At 42.6% G+C, this 24,060-nt stretch overlaps 1 protein-coding gene across 1 annotated transcript in view; it reads left to right on the plus strand.

The window, feature by feature from the left end:
- TPD52L1 (TPD52 like 1) overlaps window positions 1-24,060 on the plus strand; it is a 50,798-nt gene that overhangs the window by 14,236 nt on the left and 12,502 nt on the right. Inside the window, exons 2-3 of the mRNA XM_084827457.1 lie at window positions 4,468-4,583; window positions 8,010-8,158. Of these exons, the coding sequence (XP_084683583.1) occupies window positions 4,468-4,583; window positions 8,010-8,158 (265 nt within the window). The remainder of the gene's footprint in view (window positions 1-4,467; window positions 4,584-8,009; window positions 8,159-24,060) is intronic.

A 24,060-nucleotide genomic window follows, 5' to 3' on the forward strand; every position in this document is an offset into this window, starting at 1 on the left:
AACTCCCATAAGCCTTCTTAAACAAAGTCAATGGACAGGGATTGTGGAAGCTGTAGTCCAGAACATCTGAAAGGCACCAGATGGCCTTTACCTGGTCTGAACTTTGTAAGGGCGTTTGGGCATATTTTATGCTTTTAGCAGCTTGAGTACTTTTTAGGGATTGCCCCGGGTGCAAAAGTGCATATTCCACCTGGATGCAGCAGGAGAGATGGGAAGCAGGACTCACTTTATTGACTCTGCTCAGAGACCAGGGTGGTGTCTCCACCAGCAATTTACTCCAAGCTGGCTGCGTTTGGAGGTCATTAGGGATACATGACGTCATGGCCATCCAGCAGCCACCCCGGAGCCTATCACAGAAAAACTGGATTTCCTGACTGCTTAAAGTCCGATTCTTTTCCTTAAGTTGGGTTCTCCGCAGTATAGTTGCTGTGTGCCCCAAGCCCTGCATTTACCTCAGGTATGCTAGCCCTGCCCAGGGGTGTGCTTTTCACTGTGACCCCAGTCAAAAGGGTGTTTCCTGTCCCTGTGTTTCCCAGCACAAACCAGTTAGTGTCTACTGAGAAGGAACTCCCATTGTGGTCACTGAGGCTTGTCCCCCGAATGTGCACACCAGCATATACAGAGATCCCCCCTCAACTGAAATACCACATTTTAAAACACTACTTCCCTAAAGGCTATAAAGTGCTTTCCCGAAGCTGCAGTTCTCCATTGTTTGGTTTATTCCGTTCGGAAGTAACTAATTCCCACCTTCGTTCCTGCGCAGCATCGGGTTAGGAAGACGGCTGGTTTCCCACCTCTTTGTTTCCCCTCCCTGTCTTTCCCAGCACAAACATGCGTGTGTCTACTCAGAATTAACTCCCATTGTGGTCAATGGGGGTTGTTTCCGAAATGCACATTCCCAAAGTTACTGAGATTCCCATGAATTGAAATAATGCATTTAGAGAACGTTAATGTCAAAGCTTCGAAGCTTTAATTGATTGCAGCAAGATAGGGAGAACACTGTGCTCCTATAATGATTGTTTATTTAAGGAAGGAAGTAATGTGGCGGGGGGGAAGGAGAGTGCTTTTTGGCAAGGCACTGGAGGAAGCCTCCCAGGATTTTATCAAAGGAGAAAGGGGGGAGAGCCTGGAGCGGGGGGGAGCGTCTGACCATTTCACCTGGCTGCAGCAGAGGGAGAGATGGGCAGTAGAGCCCACTCCATGTGAGAGACTAGCTCCATTTGGCTAATTCTGTCCTGGAAGTGTTTCCAATGAAGCTATCATTATAAGAATGTGGAAACTTTAAGAACTGACAGCAACGTGTATTTGTTTTCCTTTTCCTTTCATATCCCTTTTCCTTTTTGTGTCTGTCTTTAAGACTACAAGCCTGAGGGCAAGGACTGTCATCTTTGTCATCTTGTAAAAATCGCTTTGGGAACTTTTTCCACAAAAGAGCAGGGTAAAAATGCTTTAAGTAAATAAATAACATTGGAGCTCTGTTGCCCTTTTCTATTTTTCTGAAGAAAAGCAGCTTCAGAAAAAGAAGTAATGGCAGAGAACGTGCTGAACCTGCAAAAATGCAACTGAAGCCTGTGGGCAGTGGGAAAGGAAGCAAGTTGAGGGGTAGATTTGGAAAGAAAAAATGGTGGGCAGGGAAGGGTGTAAGTACTGCTTCCTCCTGCTGCTGCTCCTAAAGCTGCTTTTCTGAAGAAGAAAAAAGAAGGCATTGGGCTTTAATGTGTGTGTTCCCCAACCTGGTGCCCTCCAGATGTTTTAGAGTTCAACTCCCAGCAGCCCCAGCCAGTATGGCCAATGGTCAGGAATACTGGAGATTGTAGTCAAAAACATCTAAGGCACCAGGTCGGGGGAGGCTGCTGTAGTTTATCCTTTCAACCTGTAAGCTTGCCTCATTGTTCCTGCCTAGACTCAGGAAAAATGTATGGAAAGTGAGGATCCCGCTGTTCTTTTTTTTAATTAAAAATAATTGTTTAAAATATAATTGTTTAAAATATAGCAGACCATATCACTGAAGCTAAATTTTCAAATCATGTTTCAGTCACTGCCATTATCATATTCATATTTTTTGTTTTTCATGTTTTCCAAGTAAATATTAGAATCAAGCCTATGAAAATGAATATTACTAGTGCCCTATCCGAAATCATTTTTTCTTAGGAAATCACTTGGCATACCCTTCAGCATAGTTACAGCTACTTTTACATTTTGGGGTGTGAAGATGGTGCTTCCACTAACCTTTTTGGCAGGAAAAGTTCTGACAAAACTTGTGTAATAATGTCTACTGGTACAGGAGTGGATAATACCCAACAAAGACAGAAAACAAGCTCTTTTTCAACAGCATGTTGCACTTTTTCATGCATATAAGGGGGTTAATTAAGAGGGAAATTCGTCCATTCCCAAATCATTACATTTTCCAGCAAGGTAACATTGTGCTTTTATTCCATGTGGTCATACATTGGCATTTCTGGGGTTCTTTCAATCCATGTTGGCTTAAGAACATAAGATTCATGCTGGATCAGACCAAGGGTCCATCTAGTCCAGCATCCTGTTCATACAGTAGCCAACCAGCTGCCCATGGGAAACCCCCAAGCAGGATATGAATGCAACAGCACCCTCTCACTTATGTTCCTCAGCAACTGGTGTACATAGAAATGCTGCCTTTGATACTGGAGGTAGCATATAGCTTTCAGGACTAGTAGGCATTGATAGCCTTCTCCAGAAATTTGTCTAGCCCCCTTTTAAAGCCATCCAAATTGATGGCAATCACTACATCATAGAATCATAGAATAGTAGGGTTGGAAGGGGCCTACAAGGCCATCCAGTCCAACCCCTGCTCAATGCAGGAATCCAAGTCAGATCATCCGTAGTAGTGAATCCCATAGTTTATGTGCTGTGTGAAGAAGTACTTCCTTTTATCTGTCCTGAATCTCCCACCAATCAACTTCATGGGATGACCCCAGGTTCTAGTATTATGAGGAAGAAAAATGTCTCCTTATCCACTTTCTCTACATGATGTATAGTTTTGTACATTTCTATCATGTCTCGCCTTACCTTTTTTCCAAGCTAAACAATCTCGGCTGTTGTAACCTTCTCTCATAGAGGAGTTGAGTCCCCTCCAGCACCTTGACAATTTTAGTTACCCCATTCTGCACTTTTTCCAACTCTACAGTATCTTTTTTTTAATCTTTCACACAACAGTCATTAGTACTCACATAGCATCTGTTGAACATGTACATCTCCTGTCTATCTTGAACAGCCAACATGTATCGAATAGGAAGCACCAAATGATACTTTGATGATCAGATCTAATATCTACATGTTTTCAATGCATATGTGGTGTTTCAGCTTGGTAAATATTTAGGTATTGGGTTGGAACCAGATTTAGTCATACTTAGAGTTGACGCATTGAAATCAATGGAACTTAGGGTCATCATTATTAACTTAAGTCTCATTGATTTCAGTGGATCTACTCTTAAGTATGATCAAGTTTGGATCCACTCCATCGTTTGCACTGTGATTATATGGCAATTTGGTGCTAGTTCTTACTGACATTGGCCCTGACAGTAGCCAAGTGCTTTCTGCTTCAACTGGCAATGAATTTCCACATTCTCAAGCAGCAGTCTTTCTCACCCCTGTGTCAGGGTGGAAACTGAGCCCATAGAGCTCCAGAGCGGTTCTGATTCTGAGGAGGAACAGCAATCCGTGGGAGAGGAGCTCGCTCATCTCTCACAAGCACAGCAGCTGGCAGAGATTCCTCCTGCCAGCATTCCTGGGATAGATAGTGACCCTGGCAGTGAGAGAGCGCTGGAGGGGGGCTTGCTGGACACTCGGCGCAGACGCAGGGAGCGATGACAGATGGAGGGCGCCGAAAGGAGGCACTCCGTTCATTTGGCGCTCAAACAACGGTTGCATCCCGAGGACCCAAGGGTAAGAGGGAGGATCTCTCCATAGCCCATAAGTTCAGAGTCTTCCCGCGGTTCGCCTTCAAATGGGGACCAACTGCCTTACATGGAGCTTAGGCTACTCTGCTATCTATCCCCAGTGCAGTTCCTTGCTTAGTCGCTAGTGATTAGTATCTGTAAGAGTCATAAAGGAATAAAGCCTTGGAAAGAATCCTCGTCTGTGTCCTGAATTGGCTATTGGAGGGGACTGTAAGAGGCAGCGAGGGCGCTCCTGACACCCTGCATACTTGATCTCCTCTTAACTGGATATGTTAGAGATCGAGCCTGGCTCCTGCATGCAAAGCATTGAGGAAAGACTACCCCTAAGCTTTGACCTCTTCCTGTTATAAGAACCCAACTAATTCAAGAAAAAAGGTTTGCAAGGGACTTACAACTCCAAGCCCGCTTATTTTTATTCTAAAAATAAAAAAAAATGAGTGAGTGATGGATGTCTCTGAATTCTCTTTTCCACAAGTTGACATTGCCCCCTCTAGAAAAAAATCCTCAAATGTTTCTCTTTTTATTTCCAAAGGTCTGTTGGAAAGACAAGCATTACATGAAGCAGATGAAGACATGGTCACTGATGTTGACTTTGCCAGCATGATTTCTGAGGAAGAGCGAGAAGAGTTGAAAGTTGAACTTGTCAAGGTAAATGGTCTTTGGTCTCCTGCGTATGTCGGGCTGGTTCTGGATATCATTGTTGTAACCACATTTTCCTGATGTGATTGTCCTTCAGCATGTAACTGCATGGCAAAAGTAAATTGAGAAAGTACCGTTGGGGCCTATATTATTTCACTAGAATTAGTTTTCCTACCATGAGTGTAAAATTTACCACCATTTGTGTGAAGCAGGGCCCACATGGGTTGAGCAGGGGTCAACCTTTCCCTGACAAAAAGTGACTGGAGACAGGAATTAGAGATTGGAATCTGGCCAAATAGTCCACATAAGAAGTATTTCCTTAAACAAGAGCATTTGTATATGTAGACATATTGAGAAGAGAATGAATGCACTATAGTGGATAGTTCATTGGAGATTTTTCCCGCTGTGAAGTGTGTTAGGCAGCTTTGGGCAAGTTTCTGTCTCCCATTCTTTTCTATCTCACAAGATTGCTAAGAGGATAATGGGGAAATTCTGTGTACGCCACTCTGTTGCTTGTAGGAGGGGCTTGGATATAAATGTGAGCAATAGAATATAATATTAAGCATATTCAGTTCAAATTACAGAAATGAGACTGCCTTGGTTAATATAACGGAACACTTTGAAAATAATGTTCCTGCTGTTTTGTTTGCTCATTTACATGTCTCCCCTCCCCTTAACCTCTTTTCTTTAGAGATTAATGAAAATCAGGCAAAATGAATGTTATGTTTAATTGTGTAAGTCTTCATCCCCAGGTCTTTCATTCTCACTGATGTGAGCAGGATTAAGGCCTTCATCCTCAAGGCCCATAACGCAATACAGGTTGTTTTGTAGTCATCACAGTTATGGAATCTAGGTCAGCTCTGATCATAAGACTGTTCTAAATTGTTCACAGCATTCAAATGGTATATAATTACATTGTTCAAAGGCAACACATTGGGGATTTGCATTTAGAAATGCTTGAAATTTTTCAAAATTTGTTGAGTTTCTGGACTTCTAATGAATTCATGCTTGCTTGGAATAAGTTGCTATGCTTCCAAAGGGAGTTGTTTGCCTACTAGTTCTCAATGCCATATCTATCTATCTATCTATCTATCTATCTGTGTGTCATTGCCTTAAAATCCTTAGAACAGTTGCATCCCAAGCTTAAGAATAAAAACTCCTGACTGCATCTGATGGGAGACCCATCACTCCCAGCTTCATCATTATATACTCTCATCACATTTTCCCTACTGTTCTTGTGTTCTTAAACAATCAACAAATTGTATAGTGAGAGAAGATTTTTGTGGATGTTTATGAACACATTCTTTTTTTTAATGTGAAATTATGACTCCTGGGGGAGATACTTTCCCTTTGTGTATATAGCTGTTACCCTTTGTGCAGTTTTGTGCTGAAACTTTTTGCTACTATTATTCATAGGTGTACATTTCAACCAGTGCCCTGAGAACAGTGAAATTGTTCATCATAATGTATAAATATTAAACTTGCTGGACTGGGTATGGAATTTATCTTACTATTTGGAAAACATAAATATATTTCTGAATCTTCTGCCTTGGAGAATTGCAATCTGAAAATGAAACTAAACCTTAATCATAATTTTCCACCGTCTTTCATTTAATGAGACAACTGCAATAATAGAAGATTGCTGAAGAAGATATTTATTTCATAAACTAGGACTAATTAGGTTTTGTAAAGCCAATTTAAAAAAATGTAGTGAATACTGTACCCACTCAAGCCTTCTTCTCCTTCCTGCCTCTATAATGTTCTGCTTTACTTGAACAGATTTACTTGAACTGAATGCTATCTTTAACTTAACTGGTTTTATTAAAATAACACAGAGATCACAGCCTCCTCTTTGCCAGCCTAGTTTTTGTTAAGGTTCCCTCTACCTCTGTTGGCTTATACTGGCGGAAGCCAGTTCTATATTGTTAACACAGACTATCTCTCTTAAAGGGGAAGATAACTTCTCAACCATCTGTTTAGTACGTATGCACACACAGGTTCTTGCACACGGCTGTGTGTGCAGCTCTCTAGTGCCATGTATGAGGATCTTTAGATTGGAGCTATTATGGATAATAAATACATAAAGAAGCATTAATCTTAGCTTTTTTGCCATGTGGCCATTTTTAAATTGGCCCAGCCGTTTCCATGTTTATGGCTAATCCTAAATTTGCATAACTTTAAGTAATCATAGATGAATTGGCACTATGTTCAAGCAATCATGTATCCTCATGTAAATGTTTTGAAACCATCTATTGTGGTAGCAGTATACCATGTTTTGTGGTATTGCATTGGATTAGTTATTGGCATGCTCTCTCCTACCATCCTGTGCTTGAACAAGTAGTTTTTAGATTGTGTATTTAAGAAGAAATAAAATTAGAGTGACTTTAATACACTAGGTATTTTCTTAAGGTTTAACTTGTGGTCCTGAAACTGAGTTTATATTAGTGGACCATTCTAGGTGTGCATAGGTACATGTAATTATTTTTCACTTGCTGTTATTTGTTTGTGTAAGCTTTCTGGGATACAAAGTCATGCAAGTACTTAGGGAACTTATGATGAGATCCAGTGGGTCTGCCAGGTTTGTGGAGGCCTTCGGCAAGGTGTCCTCCAAGGGGGCTCTGTCCCACATGCCCTCCTCCAGCTGGTCCACAGCTGCTGCCCTGCTTTCTCCCCCCTACCTGATACTCCATCACTACTGCCTCACTTTCTCCCCATGTTCTGCCACCCTATCCCCCTCCCACAATGCTTTGGTTGCTCTGATATCCCCCCACCCCCAAGCTTACTAGCTGGCATCAGGAACAGTCCCTTTTTTCTTTAACATTTAGCCATGTGGGTGTGCTGCTGAAGCTCCAGCCATGTCCACAGTCTTCTTTTACCCAGAGCGTGCCTTGGTCTGATGAAGCACTCTGGGGAAATGAGGATGGTGGTGTGCCTTGGCAGCAGGCCCTTCAATATGCAGCACACCCACCTGGCTAAATGTTAAAAAAGAAAATAGCATGTTGTGTGGCATCAGGTGTCAGCCCCAGTATGCGGCTGCCCATGCCAAGTGCTGATGCTGCATCTATTTTCTGCTGGTGCCACAACCTCTGCTGGGTTGTGGAGCTCTTGACTTACACCCTCAAATCCCACCCTAGCAGAGCCACTGGTGAGATCTCCCATGAAGTGATAAATGGTTTCAAATCACAATAATAAGTAATTTGATCTCGTGCCCTCTCCTCATTCATAAATCTTGGCAGCCCTTAACAAAATACGGACAGCAATGAAATACATGCAGAATTATATTGCTGAATTGGGACTTAACTTTCTGCTAGCTGTAGATATTCCATTTACTGTGGCTTTTTCGTGCTTGAAAAGAGTGTGTCACCTAAAACTATTTTACATATATAATGATAAAAATAATACAAGGTGTTCTTTTGTTTTATTAATTCTATTCAGCTAGAAGATGAAATTGCAACTTTACGGCAAGTGTTAGCAGCTAAAGAGAAGCATCTTATGGAAATAAAACAAAAGCTTGGCATCAACCTGATGAATGAACTGAAACAGAATTTTAGCAAGAGCTGGCATGATATGCAAACAACTACTGCGTGAGTGCAAACCTCCCACACATTCATCTTTTCCCTTTGTCTAGCACTGAGTAGGGATACCTGAGAAATTTGTTGGTTTCACATTTCAGTACAAACTTATCAGATGTGCACATCACAAACCAGAATGCAGTTAGACATCAAAATCTTTTCCAAAGCTTATGCTGTAATCGCCCCAGAAAACCATATAATAAATGAATGCATTCGAAAGTGCATGCAACAAAGGTGTACATTTGACATAGTGCACACACAAAATGCATATATCTCAGGAAATGTGCACAAAAACACCTTATTCAATGGAAAAAATGCTTGCAAAAATGTGCGTATTTGAACAACATGCATTAAAACACACACACGTTTTTGTGCAGAGTGTAATAATTTGCAGTCCAGTAGAGAAATAGGAATGAACGGACGTAGTGCAAAAATGAGAACGTGAGCGAAATAGAGCTTGACAGATTTCCCCATCCCTTGCATTAGGTGCTACTTTCAAAGGTTCTTAGAAGGTCAGTGTGGTACAATGGCTAATGTGTTGGACCTGGTTTCAGTTCTCACTGAGACATGATGCTCACTGGGTGGCCTCTAGTCATGAGGATAAAAATGAGGGCACCATTTTTAGTGTATCACTCTGAGTGTTTTGGAGATATGTCTGGGGTACACACTTGGCAACTAATGCAGAACATTTAGACAAACAGTGTTTTTGGGTTGCCATTACTGTCACCAGTCAATGGAAATCAATTGGAATTAATTTGTCGGTGGCACTATGGACTCTACAGGTTGTTGTTCAGTCGTGTCCGACTCTTCATCACCCCATGGACCATAGCACGCCAGGCCTTCCTGTCCTGCGTTCTCTCCCGGAATGTGCTCAAGTTCATATTCATTGCATCGGTGATGCTATCTAGCCATCTCATCCTCTGTCGTCCCCTTCTCCTTTTGCCTTCAGTCTTTCCCAGCATCAGGGTCTTTTCCAGGGAGTTTTCTCTTCGCATTAGGTGGCCAAAATATTTGAGCTTCAGCTTCAGTATCTGTCCTTCCAATGAGCACTCAGGGTTGATTTCCTTGAGGATGGACTGATTTGACCTCCTTGCAGTCCAGGGGACTCGTAAGAGTCTTCTCCAGCACCACAGTTCGAAAGCATCAATTCTTTGGCGCTCAGCCTTCCTTAGAGTCCAGCTCTCACAGCCATACATTAATACTGGGAAAACCATAGCTTTGATTAGACGGAGCTTTGTCGGCAAGGTGATGTCTCTGCTTCTTACTATGCTGTCTAGGTTTGCCATAGCTTTCCTCCCAAGGAGCAAGCGTCTTTTAATTTCATGGCTACAGTCACCGTCTGCGGTGATCTTGGAGCCCAAGAAAGTAAAATCTGTCACTGCTTCCATTTCTTCCCCTTCTAGATGCCAGGAAGTGATGGGACCAGATGCCATGATCTTCGTTTTTTTAATGTTTGAGTTTCAAACCAGCTTTTGCACTCTCCTCTTTCACCCTCAACAAGAGGCTCTTTAGATCCTCTTCGCTTTCTGCCATTAGGGTGGTGTCATCTGCGTATCTGAGGTTGTTGATAATTCTCCCAGCAATCTTAATTCCGACCTGTGATTCATCCAACCCAGCGTTTCTCATGATGTACTCTGCATATAAGTTAAATAAGCAGGGTGACAATATGCAGCCTTGTCGTACTCCTTTCCCAATTTTGAACCAATCGGTTGTTCCATGTCTGGTTCTTACTGTTGCTTCTTGACCCTCGTACAGGTTTCTCAGGAGACAGGTAAGGTGGTCTGGTACTCCCATCACTTTAAGAATTTGCCACAGTTTGTTGTCATCCACACAATCAAAGGCTTTAGCATAGTCAATGAAGCAGAAATAGACGTTTTTCTGGAATTCTCTTGCTTTCTCCATGATCCAGCGAACGTTGGCGATTTGATCTCTAGTTCCTCTGCCTCTTCGAAACCCCGCTTGTACTTCCGGTAGTTCTCGGTTCGCATACTGCTGAAGCCTAGCTTGTAGGATTTTGAGCATCACCTTGCTGGCATGTGAAATGAGCGCAATTGTGCGGTAGTTTGAACACTCTTTGGCGTTGCCCTTCTTTGGAATTGGAATGTAAACTGACCTTTTCCAGTCTTGTGGCCACTGTTGAGTGTTCCACATTTGTTGGCATATTGAGTGCAGCACTTTAACAGCATCATCTTTTAGGATTTTAAATAGCTCAGCTGGAATACTGTCATCTCCGCTAGCTTTGTTGTTACTAATGCTTCCTAAGGCCCACTTGACTTCACTCTCGAGGATGTCCGGCTCAAGTTCAGTGACCGCACTATCATGGCTATCAGGGACATTCAGATCTTTCCTGTATAGTTCTTCTGTGTATTCTTGCCACCTCTTCTTAATCTCATCTGCTTCTGTTAGGTCCCTGCCTTCTTTGTCCTTTATCATGCCCGTCTTTGCACAAAACGTTCCCTTGAGATCTCCGATTTTCTTGAAGAGATCTCTAGTCTTTCCCATTCTGTTGTTTTCCTCGATTTCTTTGCATTGTTCATTTAAGAAGGCCTTCTTGTCTCTCCTTGCTATTCTCTGGAACTCTGCATTCAGTTGGATATATCTTCCCCTTTCTCCCTTGCTTTTTGCTTCCCTTCTTTCGTCAGCTACTTGTAAAGCCTCATCAGACAGCCACTTGGCTTTCTTGCATTTCTTTTTCTTTGGGATGGATTTCGTTGCTGCCTCCTGAACAATGTTACGGACCTCTGTCCATAGTTCCTCAGGCACTCTGTCTCTCAGGTGTAATCCCTGAAATCTATTCCTCACCTCCACTGTATATTCATAAGGGATATGATTTAGGTCATACCTGAATGGTTTAGTGGTTTTCCCTACGTTCTTCGATTTAAGCTGAAATTTTGCAAGAAGCAGCTCATGATCTGAGCGACAGTCAGCTCCAGGTCTTGTTTTGACTGACTGTATAGAGCTTCTCCATCTTTGGCTGCAAAGGACATAATCAATCTGATTTCGATATTGACCATCTGGTGATGTCCATGTGTAGAGTCGTCTCTTGTGCTGTTGGAAAAGAGTGTTTGCTATGATCAGCGTGTTCTCTTGGCAAAACTATTAGCTTTTGTCCTGCTTCATTTTGTACACCAAGGCCAATGCCTGCCTGTTATCCCGGTGATTTCTTGACTTCCTCCTTTAGCATTCCAATCCCCTATGATGAAGAGGACATCTTTTTTTGGTGTTAGTTCTAAAAGGTGTTGTAGGTCTTCATAGAACCGATCAACCTCAGCTTCTTCGGCCTCAGTGGTTGGGGCATAGACTTGAATTACTGTGATGTTGAATGGTTTGCCTTGGATTCGTACTGAGATCATTCTATCGTTTTTAAGATTGTACCCCAGTACTGCTTTTCCCACCCTTTTGTTGACTATGAGTGCTACTCCATTTCTTCTACGGGATTCTTGCCCACAGTAGTAGATATGATGGTCACCTGAATTAAATTCGCCCATGCCTGTCCATTTTAGTTCGCTGATTCCCAAGATGTCGATGTTCAGTCTTGCCATCTCATGTTTGACCACCTCCAGCTTACCTTGATTCATTGATCTGACATTCCAGGTTCCTAAACAATATTGTTCTTTACAGCATTGGATTTTCTTTTCACCACCAGACACAACCACAGCTGAGTGTCCTTTCGGCTTTGGCCCAGCCGCTTCACTCTTTCTGGCGCTACTTGGAAATACCCTCTGCTCTTCCCCAGTAGCATATTGGACACCTTCTGACCTGAGGGGCTCATCTTCCGGCGTCATCTCTTTTAGCCTTGTGATACGATCCATGGGGTTTTCTTGGCAAGAATACTGGAGTGGGTTGCCATTTCCTTCTCCAGTGGACCACATTTTATCAGAACTCTCTGCCATGACCTGTCCGTCTTGGGTGGCCCTGCACGGCATAGCTTATGGCTTCACTGAGTTACGCAAGCCCCTTCGCCACAACAAGGCAGTGATCCATGAAGGGGACTCTACAGGTAGTGATCATTATATTTTGAATGCTTTTAATCAGGGATTTGTTGGCTCTTATTATGATGTAGGGTTGTATTTATTGTGGAAACTGCTTTCTATGATAGATAGATAGAAAGATAGATAGATAGACAGATAGATAGACAGACAGACACACAGACAGACAGACTAAAACAAACTAAAAAGCAACTTATTGGACAACCTAGATTTTTTTCACCTGTCCAATGCGTGTTAGTTGTTGGTATGCATAATGCATTGGATTCCTTTGGACAAATTAATCCCATTTGACTTCCATAGGGCACTTTGTGTGGGAAACTGTTTATCTGTATCCAAGGATGTTGACACTTGATTAATATGTTTACAATTTAATTTATAGAGGACATATAGAAAACAAATGTTCTTCCTTCCATGCTGTAGAAATCAACAGAATAACTCTGCATGAAAAGAGTAGTATTTGCTTTAGAAAATTGGCTTCACTAATTAATGCCGTTGTCAGGATTAAAAAGGAGTCATGCACATGTAAGAGAGATTGCTTTTGCTGTGTTATTGCTTACAATTATGATATTATTATTATTATTATTATTATATTTATATCCCACTATTTTCCCAATACTGGGACTCAAGGCGGCTTTACAACGTTAAAACAATTACAACGTTAAAACGTTACAACAATTAAAACTTGATATCCACAAGAGCTCCTCCTGGCAAAGAACGAAGCTGTTGTTTGGTTTTAAAAGTTCCTTAGCTTTTGGGTAACTTGGAGGGAAAGCAGTTGTGTACACAGTTCTGTTCTATGTGAAATGTACCTTTTTGGAATCCCAGTCTGTGTTTTCTGCACGAGGCTTCTTTGCTTATGACACTAGCACAGGTGGGTCCAGCTTCATTCCAGTGCAAACTTCTCCCAACATAACGTTACCTTGCATTTAAGTGTGGCTACTGATACCTTGCAACAAATTTATTTGAAAAGATTTTGAAGATCTAATATAAAAATCCCTTTATATTTGGTGTGCCATGTGCTTTCTGCTTAATCTAATCAGGTTTCCCACCCTGATATAGAATCCTGATTGTTGTTTTCTTGACACGTGATGTCCTTTGCATGTTTTATGAATTGACCAGTTGACATGTTTTTCAGACACCACCGGGTTGTCTGACAACATCATAATGTGCATTGGACTCTACACCCACGACCCACCATGCTTTGTGCACTTACAAGTGGCAGTGACTCCTTTCTACTATAGCTGCAACAGCAGCATGTCAACAGTAGGATACTACCATATTCTGATTTACATGACAGCCATTGTTGTAAATTACTTCATTTGTTTGACAGTCTCCACCTACTTGGTAGAGCTGGAGTATCCTAGTAGCATATTCATGAAGAAGATAGTGGTCACCGTGCACTGGAAACCTTCCAGGGATGGAATCTATGCATGCATGTGTGCACAAGCTTTCATGCAACCTTTTAAAAAATGCAAAAATCTAGGTTGCCAAAATGTTGTGAGTTCATCTCATATTGGATCGCTTCATACAGCGTAGTTCCACATGTATCTATATACATTATGACAGTACATGGTTGTGTCATCTGAATGTGGAAAGTATTGCTGTATCCTGAGAGAAGTATTTGGTCCACTTGGCTCAATATTCCTATAGTATGCACAAAGTAATGTTTTGCAAGGAAGGCTATCCTATTTCAATTAGTATATGCTCAAATCTTTATTTACTATTTTGATAGTAAAAGGTAAATTCTGAAGTATATGATTGCCAGTGCACCAAAACAGCTTTTAAAAAAATATGTTACAGTAATCTAAATAATAAACATGATTTGTTTATTATGATCTGATCTCTCCTTCCTCTGTTAAACTGCAGATGAAAAAAAATGACAATGGTCAAGATGCTTTGGGGTGTTTTTATGGCTTTTGTTTTTGTATCCACAGTCTCTGTACAAGCAGAAATGTATCTCTGAGGACACAGATGCTTCTGTAATCTGAAAATATGCCCATTCATGTATTCCTTTCAGAGTAGATTCACCTGTTAGCCTCTTAATGAAGCAGTATACAGTTCCCAGGTGCCAGCGTTGAAAGCTACCAAAAGACGCCTGCAGCTGGAACCTTTGGTTTAAGAGAAGAGTTAAACTACTTACAAGTTCATTAAGATGCCAAAAAGCATAGCAGTAGCAAGCTAAGGCATATGAGCTTGACTTCCATGCCAGGCAAGGAGTAAGCACATCCTAAACTTCCACCATATTGTGCTTGCGTACAACTTACCATCCATGTGCCCACACTTTCCCTTGGCCTTTCAGCCTCAATTCTGTTCCGCTGCAGGTGGGAGAAACCGTTAAAACTCAGGACACTATAGGGGTCAGTCACCACCTTAAACACTGAACCTCTGCTTTCTCTATATGCCTTCGTTTGGGTTGGAGAGAGTGATATATGTTAGTAATTACCAGCTGTGTGAGGAAGGGGGACAAGGCTGTAGACATAGAAAATGTACTGTGGTACCTAGGCCAGTCGTCGCCAAGCTTTTTTGATCGTGCACCCCATCCAATAAAAAAAATTTTGAGTACGCACCCCCCAATATATGTATATTTATTTATAAATGATATACATGTACTACTGTACTAATTTATTATGTACATTTTAAAACATACACAAAAATAGAAATTAAAGAAGGATGACATAAAGATGAAATAAACAATATTTTTAAAATAATTTGTTTTATTTATTAACGGTATAAAAAAACTTTTTGCTCTTACTAAAAATATTATTAATAATATTTTTAGTGAGAGCAATGTGATTGAAGATGCTTCATTATTTTTGAAAAGCTTGATTTAACACTTCATGATACAGAGATTCAAAGGTCTGATTCCAAGTTCAGTTTATTTCGATACTTGGTTTTAATGGCTGTCATAGCTGAAAAATACACCTCACAAAGATACCTAGGGTGTGTTTCCACACTATCAGCTTCACTTTGTTTGCAACTTTGTTGCGATGTTTCCCCAATCGTATCTTCTCCTTTTCTAGTTTCCACAGTGCTTAAAGTCTCAGCTTATCATCGCTGTAGCATGGGACTCTGAGCTGTTTCCATTGAGCTCTAATCGAATTATTTTCTTGATGGCTGGGTGGAGTCTGAGTGGCGTCGGGGTTGGGTTTGATTACCTCATCAGCGTTCCCACCTCCTTGGCCGTGTTTCCAGGAGAACGAAGGAGAAGCTAATGGAGGAGTATGGGATTTTTTTAAAAGGAATCAGCTTTGTTGTGAAGAGAGGCTTTCCCCCTGTCCCCCCCTTTCTCCTTTCCCCTGAAAGTCCAGATGCACCCGTGTTTTGGGAGCAAGCCTCATTGAGCACAATGAGAGTTACTTCCAAGTAGACACACATATGCTTGTGCTGGGAAAGAGGGGTGAGGGAGAACACAAAGAGGGAAACTAGCCCCCATTTTAACCCAGAGGACCACATTGACCACAGTGGGAGTTACTTCTGACAAGACAGTAATGGGTTTGTTGTGGGAAAGAGACCAAAACCAGCCCCCATTTTAATGCACAGGATCTCTGTTTGGAAGCTGTGAATGAGTTATGTCCTAAGGCAATGGACCGAAGCCTCAAGATCACGCTTAATCGCATTTAAGGAATTGGGCTTTGATATGTGCCATGTCAATTGAAGGGCCTCTTTGTTATTTCCGTGGCCATTGAGAGGGCAAGCCTCATTCAGCACAATGGGAGGAACACACACACACACACACACACCCAGGGTCATGGGGTGTGTTCTAGTGCTTATTTGCAATGATGTTTTAAAAGTTGGTCCCTCGGCATCCTGCTCCAAAATGGTGATGAAACTTCTGGAAAACAGAGAGGGAAAGAGTTGGATCACTGAGGTCAGAGCGACACACACACAGAGGCTGGGCTACACACCCCATGGGCAGGACTATGATACTGGACTCAGTGTGATTGTGGAAACAGGTCAGTAATGGAGCTGTGGTAAGCTGGAAAAGTCGGACCATAAGCAGTCTCAAAAGAAGTTGTTCAGCGGGGCTGGTGCTGAATGGCCACTATGTCATGGAAGCACAGAGACCTCACCGCGCAGCCAGGTTGGAGTAAATCGCTGGTGGAAACACAGCCCTAGATCCAAATGGAAGAAGTGCATCATTGGCTGCACTTACTAAATCATGATACTCATTTTTCAATCCCATCCAGCAATTATGAAAAAGGTTTCGTTAAAATTCAGCTAGTAAACGTCCATCTTCTCTGATGTCAATCAGTTGTTCTGATCTAATCGGAAGGTGTTGCATTTTTATATTTTTAACAAGTGGGTTCCAAATCCACTGAAATTCTTTGTTTGGAAGATTTTTAAATAGGTTAAAAAATTCCGTTTCCAAGTGTTTTTTAAGTGTGCAGATGTGAGAGTTTTTGTAGGTGACACACTTACATTGTTTTCAGCAACAAAATCACAAACTGATGGAAAGATTTCCAAACATCCATTTTCAAAATGCTCTCTCCATAGCATGAGTTTTTCGAAAAGCAGTTATTTCCTCACTCATTATTAAAATGTCACCTTTACCTTGAAGGGACAGACTAAGTGTGTTTACTTTTTCCAAAAATATCTGCTAGGGTAGCATACTACTGACAGCCACTTGTCATCACAAAAAAGCTTTGGAACAAATTTGCTTTCCTTCAACAGGATAGCAGCTTCTCCAGTGCCACGGCCAAGCAAGCAACTGAGCCTTCCTTTGTTGTGCCTGACAGAGACTGGCGCAGTTGCTCTCGGTGGCCCTGGCAGAGGCAGGACTGGAGCCAAGAGAGAGCCATGAAGCTTCCCTCTCAGCTCCTGTCCCAGCCTGCTGCCTCTGCTGCCGCCATCATTACAATGGCAGCTCATCAGGGAAGCAGGAGGCTGCTCAGTTATCAGGCCGCTCGTGCACCCCAATGGATTGTCTTGCTAACCCCCTGGGGTGCACGCATCCCACTCTGGAGACCACTGCTCTAGGCATATGTACAAATTTGTGCATGTTCTGAAGATACATATTCATTAAGTGACCTTTTTGACTTAGGCAACAGGACATGTGGCAGAAGGAACCCAGTGACTGACTGACTGACTGACTCTCTCTCTCTCTCTCTCTCTCTCTCTCTCACACACACACACGCACACACACACACTCTCACTCTAAGAACAGGGGAATTTATTAAGCACAAGCAAGAATTCAAAATGTACATTCATGAATGTGGAAATTAACTTGGTAAAACATTCTTCCAGGTTTACTGCTGGAACTCCTGCTCCAAGTGTTCCTGCTTCTGTAAGCTTACTTTCCCACAAGCATCCACCTTGAACAAGTGACCTGGGATGCCCCATGGCATAATCATTGGACAGCATGGAGGGGGAGTATAAACATTTTGCTCCTGGCAGTTATCCTCATGTACCTGAACAGATTCTAACTGACCTGGAATAATTTCCAGGTCAACAAAAAGTACTGCCATTGTGACTATGCAACGTTACCTTCGGAAATGATCCAGGTCACCAAGAGCCCTTTCAGGTGAACAGAGCTGATGAACACTGGAGTTCTTTGTTACAACGTAGCTACATCTACATCACAGTGAGTGCCATTGTTTGCAGTTAGTCCAGTAAACGTGTTGAGTTAAATCTTATTTTGTGCTCTCTGGAAAATGCAGCAATATGTTCCAAGCTTTGCAGGGGAGTTCTTTATTGCAGACAGGGAACAGTTCTTAGAGTAAACATTTGTCCTCCTAAATGATAATAGGTGGCTCTAGGACAGGCTTCCCCAACCTGACATCCTCCAGATACGTTGGACTACAACTCTCATCAGCCCCATCCATGCTTGATGGGAGTTGTAGTCCAGAACATCTGGAGAGTGCCAGGTTGGGGAAGGCTGCTGTAGGGTTGTTGAATGCTGCATGCTCCATATGTCCTTGCTTATTGCAAGTGTTTAGTATAGCCAGTTCAAGTATGTGAAGTACAGAAATAAGTGCAAGAGAATTAATCATAGTGCAGAAATGAAACTGGGGTGAATAGTAATCAAGGGACTAGATTGAGATATAATTATGCTAGCAGGAAATTGAGGTAAGAACTAAGGATGGGAGGAACATCCATCTGTAAGCATATCATCTACATCCATGTCTTGTGCAAGTTCCTCTTTGGAAGTTACAAAATATACCGTTAGCCAAGTACATGAGGGACTTTGCATTTGGTTTGTGGTACTTTGTTAGAATGTCTGTTCACCTCTAAATGTAAAATACAACAAAGTTTTAACTATATAACATTTCGATTTAGGGTCTTTTGTTGTTACCCTTCACACTGATAATACTATATACATAGGCTTAGAGCCTAACTAGGAGTCCATTAATGGAAAAAGGCCTTTTGTTTACAGACAAGACCAATATCCAGCAGAGGCTCTCACTGACGGAAAGCAATTTTCTCTGATTCTCTCCTCTCCCTGAAGCCTGCTGCCCCCCACCTTTCTAGAGCATCCTCCAATCCAAATGTTCAGTTCACAAGAGATTGCAGGGGAAAAAGGGAATCAGTGAAATTGCCTCCCGCACCTTCTGCAGGTAGGAAAGTCCCTAAGCACTCTGGGAAATTTTTCCAGCTGTGATACGATCGCTACTCCTGTTGAAGCTCTGGTTAATCTGCTGAATACCCAGTATGTTTCTGGGCAGAATTCAGGGTGCTGGTTATGACCGATAAAGCCCTATACAGTTTTGGACCAGTCTGCCTGAAAGACCGCTTTCTCCCATACAAGCCTGCCCGATCCTTAAGGCCCTTCTTTCAAGACCACCACCATAAGAGGTGTGTTTGGTGGCGATGCGAGGGCCTTTTCCAGGCTGTAGAGCTTGTTCCCAAGGGAGGCTAGGTTCATTCCCTCTCTGCTGTCCTTCTGCAGGCAAGCAAAGACCACTTTATTCAAGAAGGCCTTTGGCCTGTAAGTGGGTCTGTTGGTTTGGATGCTGTTTTTTCTGTAATTATGTTTTTACTGTATTTTAATGTGTTTTATTGTTTTAATCTACTTTAAATTGTTTGTGTAAGCTGCCTTGAGTGCCATTTTTTGGTAGAAAGGTGGGGTATAAATTGGAAAATAAATAAATAAATACATGGTTGACTTAATCGCTCCCAAGCAACCATTTGGCTCTTTGGTATACATCTGAATTGAGGTAATGAAGCAATTTGGGAGATGTTTAGAAGGCAAGTGGAACTTCGAGCAAATATAATTGAATACAAGTAAGAGCTCATTATCAAGCCTGCTCCATGGTAATGATGGTGGCAAAGAAGCAATTTTTCTTCATTTTGTCCTCTCAAAATCTTCCAGCATAGGTTTTCTAAGTGGTTTGTGGTCTTCTGAAATCTGGCCCCAATGTGATGTGGTGAAGCCCTAAGCAGCACACTGCTAGACGTTTTGACAGTCAAATTGCTTTATATGTCATAACCTGGATGCTGCAGTTGGGACGGATCAGTCTGGGGATGACCAGAGTACCGTCTGGTTTTATATTGTTGAATGAATTGCAGTTTGTGGGGCCTGGGGATGTGGGAAAGGTGCTTGGTAAAGTCCAGCCGACCACATATCTGCTCAATCCTTGTCCTTCATGGCTGATTACATCTGGCAAGGAAGGGAGAGCTGACTGGGTCCAGGAGATGGTCAGCTCTTCTTAAGGGAAGCAGTGCTCTGACCACTCATGGGCGAACCCAGAAAATCTCAGTAATTATAGGCTAGTGGCAAATGTTCCCTTTTTGGGCAAGGTGCTTGAGCCTCTGATGGCTGATCAGATCCAGGCTCCCTGCATGGATGTTTCTAGGATCTTGCAAAGTTCCATCTTGTCCCCCATGCTATTTAACATCTACATGAAACTGCTAAGTGAGGTCATTTGTGGGTTTGGAGTGCATTGTCATCAGTATGCTGGCCAATGTAACGGGTTGAAATTCATACCAGACAAGATAGAGGCACAGCTAGTGCATGGTTACTCAGACCGGATGAGTGGGATTCAACCTGATCTAGAGGGAGTTGCACTCCCCCTGAAAGGTCAGGAATGTAGCTTAGGGGTGCTCCTGGATCCATCACTGGATCCATTAGAGGCTCAAGTGGCCTCTGGCACAGAGCACCCTTTACCAGCTTTGGTTGGTATCCCAGCCACGAGTCTATGTAGAGGTGGATAGCCTTGCTGCATGTTTTATGTCCTGGTACCTTCTTGTTTAGATTTTTGTAATGTGTTGTACATAGGGCTACCTCTGAAGACAGACCAGAAAATTCAACTAGTGCAAAATATGGCTGCAAGAATTCTAACTGGGATCAGTTGTTATGGTCACATTACATTGGTCTTCTCTTGCCTGCACTGGCTCCCAATTGGTTTCCAAGCCTAATTCAAAGTACTTATTTAGAACTATAAAGCTATACATGGCTTTGGGGCCCAGTATCTGATGGAATGCCTCCTCCAGTGTGTACCTGCCCATACCTTAAAGTCATCCACAGAAGCCCTTCTTCAAGTGCACCCTCATTCTGAAGTGTGTGTGTGGGGGGGGGGGGTAGCAACAAGAAAGAGGGCTTTTTTGGTAGTGATCCTCCAGCTCTGGAGTGCTCTTCAAGGGAAACTCACCTCGTGCCCACACTGCAGTCTTTTCATCTCCAAGCTAAGACTTTCCTCTTCTTCCAGGATTTTAAAGTATTTCAAAAATATTTTAGTATTTCTAGTGTTTTATTATTTTAGTCCCTGCAATGTGGCCAACAGATTGGAAGAAATCAGTTTATATCCCCATACCAAAAAAGGGAAGCACCAAAGAATGTTCAAACTATCGAACAGTGGCGCTTATTTCACATGCCATTAAGGTAATGCTCAAGATCTTGCAAGGTAGACTCCAGCAATTCATGGAACAAGAATTGCCAGATGTACAAGCTGGGTTTAGAAAAGGCAGAGGAACTAGAGACCAAATTGCCAGTATCCACTGGATAATGGAGAAAGCCAGGGAGTTTCAGAAAAACATCTATTTCTGTTTTATTGACTATTCTAAAGCCTTTGACTGTGTGGATTATAACACATTGTGGCAAGTTCTTGGTGGTATGGGGATACCAAATCATCTTGTCTGCCTCCTGAGGAATCTGTATAATGTAGCAATGGTGAGAACAGACCACAGAACACCGGACTGGTGTAAGATTGGGAAAGGAGTACGTCAGGGTTGTATACTCTCACCCTACCTATTCAACCTGTACGCAGAACACATCATGCGACGTGCTGGGCTTGATGAAGCCAAGGCTGGAGTTAAAATCGCTGGAAGAAACATTAACAATCTCAGATATGCAGATGATACCACTTTGATGGCTGAAAGCAAGGAGGAGCTGAGGAACCTTCTGACAAAGGTGAAAGAAGAAAGTGCAAAAGCTGGGTTGCAGTTAAACCTCAAAAAAGCCAAGATTATGGCAACCAGCTTGATTGAGAACTGGCAAACAGAGGGAGAAAACGTGGAGGCAGTGACATACTTTGTCTTTCTAGGCACAAAGATTGCTGCAGACGCTGACTGCAGCCAGGAAATCAGAAGACGTTTACTTCTTGGGAGGACAGCAATGACAAATCTTGATAAAATAGTGAAGAGCAGAGACATCACACTGACAACAAAGGTCCGCATAGTTCAAGCAATGGTATTCCCCGTAGTAACCTATGGCTGCGAGAGCTGGACCATAAGGAAGGCTGAGCGAAGGAAGATAGATGCTTTTGAACTGTGGTGCTGGAGGAAAATTCTGAGAGTGCCTTGCACTGCAAGAAGATCAAACTAGTCCATACTCCAGGAAATAAAGCCAGACTGTTCACTCTAGGGAATGATATTAAAGTCAAAACTGAAGTACTTAGGCCACATCATGAGAAGACAGGATACCTTGGAGAAGATGCTGATGCTAGGGAAAGTGGAAGGCAAAAGGAAGAGGGGCCCCACCAAGGGCAAGATGGATGGCTGAAATTCTGGAGGTGATGGACTCGACCTTGGGGGAGCTGGGGGTGGCAACGGCCGACAGGAAGCTCTGGCGTGAGCTGGTCCATGAAGTCACGAAGAGTCGGAAGCGACTGACCGAATAAACAACAAGAAATGTGGCTTTGTCTCTTATACCAGATATATTTTATGCTGCATTGGCATGTTAATTAGTTTTATATTTGTTTTTATTGGTATTTTATTTCTATCACCATTATTATCATTTTTAATTGTAAAACACCTAGAGAAATTTATTTTATGAGGTGTTTAATAAAGAAATAAATTTAATTAAATAAATGTTTTGTTCAGATCACTAACTTGAACACATACCACCAGACTGTAGAAGGGAAAGGGTGAATTGTGAGATGAGAATGTGTGTACTCAGCAAATAGATTAGCAGCTGAATAGCCAGCCAGCCTCTGGATTTTAAGACAGCTTAGCTGCCCTGATGAAGAATGCAAGTGTAGCAAGTCAAAGCATGTCCTACAAAGCATGTCCTATAAATCAATCATGTGCAAATTTAAGAGGATTGCATCTAAACAAGCATGCTATGGCACTACGTGTCTCCTTTAAGAGAAGAGGCAGAACTGCTTTCAGTATGCAGGAACCCTAAAAGAATATTTATGATGTTACAAAATGACTGAAATGGCTATCGTTGCTTGCGTAACGCATTTATGTCCCAACTTTCCACCAAGGAGCACCTAGTGGTATGTTATGGTTTCCCATTTTATCCTTGTAACACTCTGAGGTAGGTAGGACTATAAGACAATGGCTTGCCCATGGCCATCTAGTTACTTTTCGGGATTGTGTGAGGATTTGAATCATTCCAGCAGTTTATTCCAGGCCTGCGCAACTCACAATCTGGCTGAATGCATCTCACCAACCAGCTGTCGTGGCCTGCCATGTGCTTGACAATGACCTGGTTTACATGACACAACATCCCATGGGGATGAGCAGGAGAGAGCAGGCGCACTGCTTCCCGCATGGCTGCCACTTCCACTTTTAATCAGCAACCCATGAGCGGTTCTTTCGTAGGTCGCTTAGTGTATTGTCTGAACCCAGAGTACTAGCATTTAACCTGTGGCTTGTTGTTGGGTTAAGTACTGGGTTGTTTAGCTCCTGGGTGAGTGAGTGGCCAGGCAGAAGAAGCAGAGGCTCTGCTAGTAGCTGCGCAGTGCCAGCATGTGTAAGGTAGCAGGTAGTTATACTGCCCCCCCTTCCCCCAATGCATTGTGCAGCTCAGCTGCTAACCTCTTCCTCATTCTCTGCAGCCTAACTATGGCCTTGAACAACAGGATTGGTTGGAGGTGTCCTTAAGAGATGCCCCATTGAGGCACAAATACCTGTGTCCCAATTGGGATGAAACTGGGGAGAATGAAGCAGAGCATTCCTCCTGGATGCCCTGTCTTCCTTAAGAGTGTACAAGCGAGGATTTGGTTTTCTTCCTGGAGAATCCTGAACATGTGCACAGGAGATGAGAGACGTACATGTGCAGCAGACAGCTCTGAGGGGAGAGAAGCATGTGTATGCGGCAGCCAGTCACCATGGAAGAACTGTCTTCATGAGCAATTTGGTGCGAAGTTAGAGCAGTCTGAGGTCCTTCATGACAGATGAGGTCATCACCAATCTGCTGCCAACCAGTTGCTTCCGTCTTGGAAAGCCGCATTTTCTGAAACTCCTTTTCTCTGACTTTTTTTTACTGAAAGTGGCTCCCTGGCACTTTTACCAGTGTGCCATGTGTCCTCCCCGCATTAAATCCTGGGTGTGCCTCTGTGAACTGGCAGTGAGATGGTCAGTGGGATGGGATGCCCCGTTCCCTTTTGGTTCCCCAATCTAAGTAGTTTTTCCCATTGATAAAATCCCCAGGAGCCCAGCAGTGACCCTGCACATTACCACAGTGGCAGGGACACTCATCTTAGGTAGCCTGCTTTTAATCTTTAACATATCCCCCCTTCTGGGCATGTTTACTCATAAGTA

This window comes from Heloderma suspectum, chromosome 1 (assembly GCF_057233095.1).
Source record: "Heloderma suspectum isolate Gila_16-S chromosome 1, 16-S_ref, whole genome shotgun sequence".
Lineage (NCBI taxonomy): Eukaryota > Metazoa > Chordata > Lepidosauria > Squamata > Helodermatidae > Heloderma > Heloderma suspectum.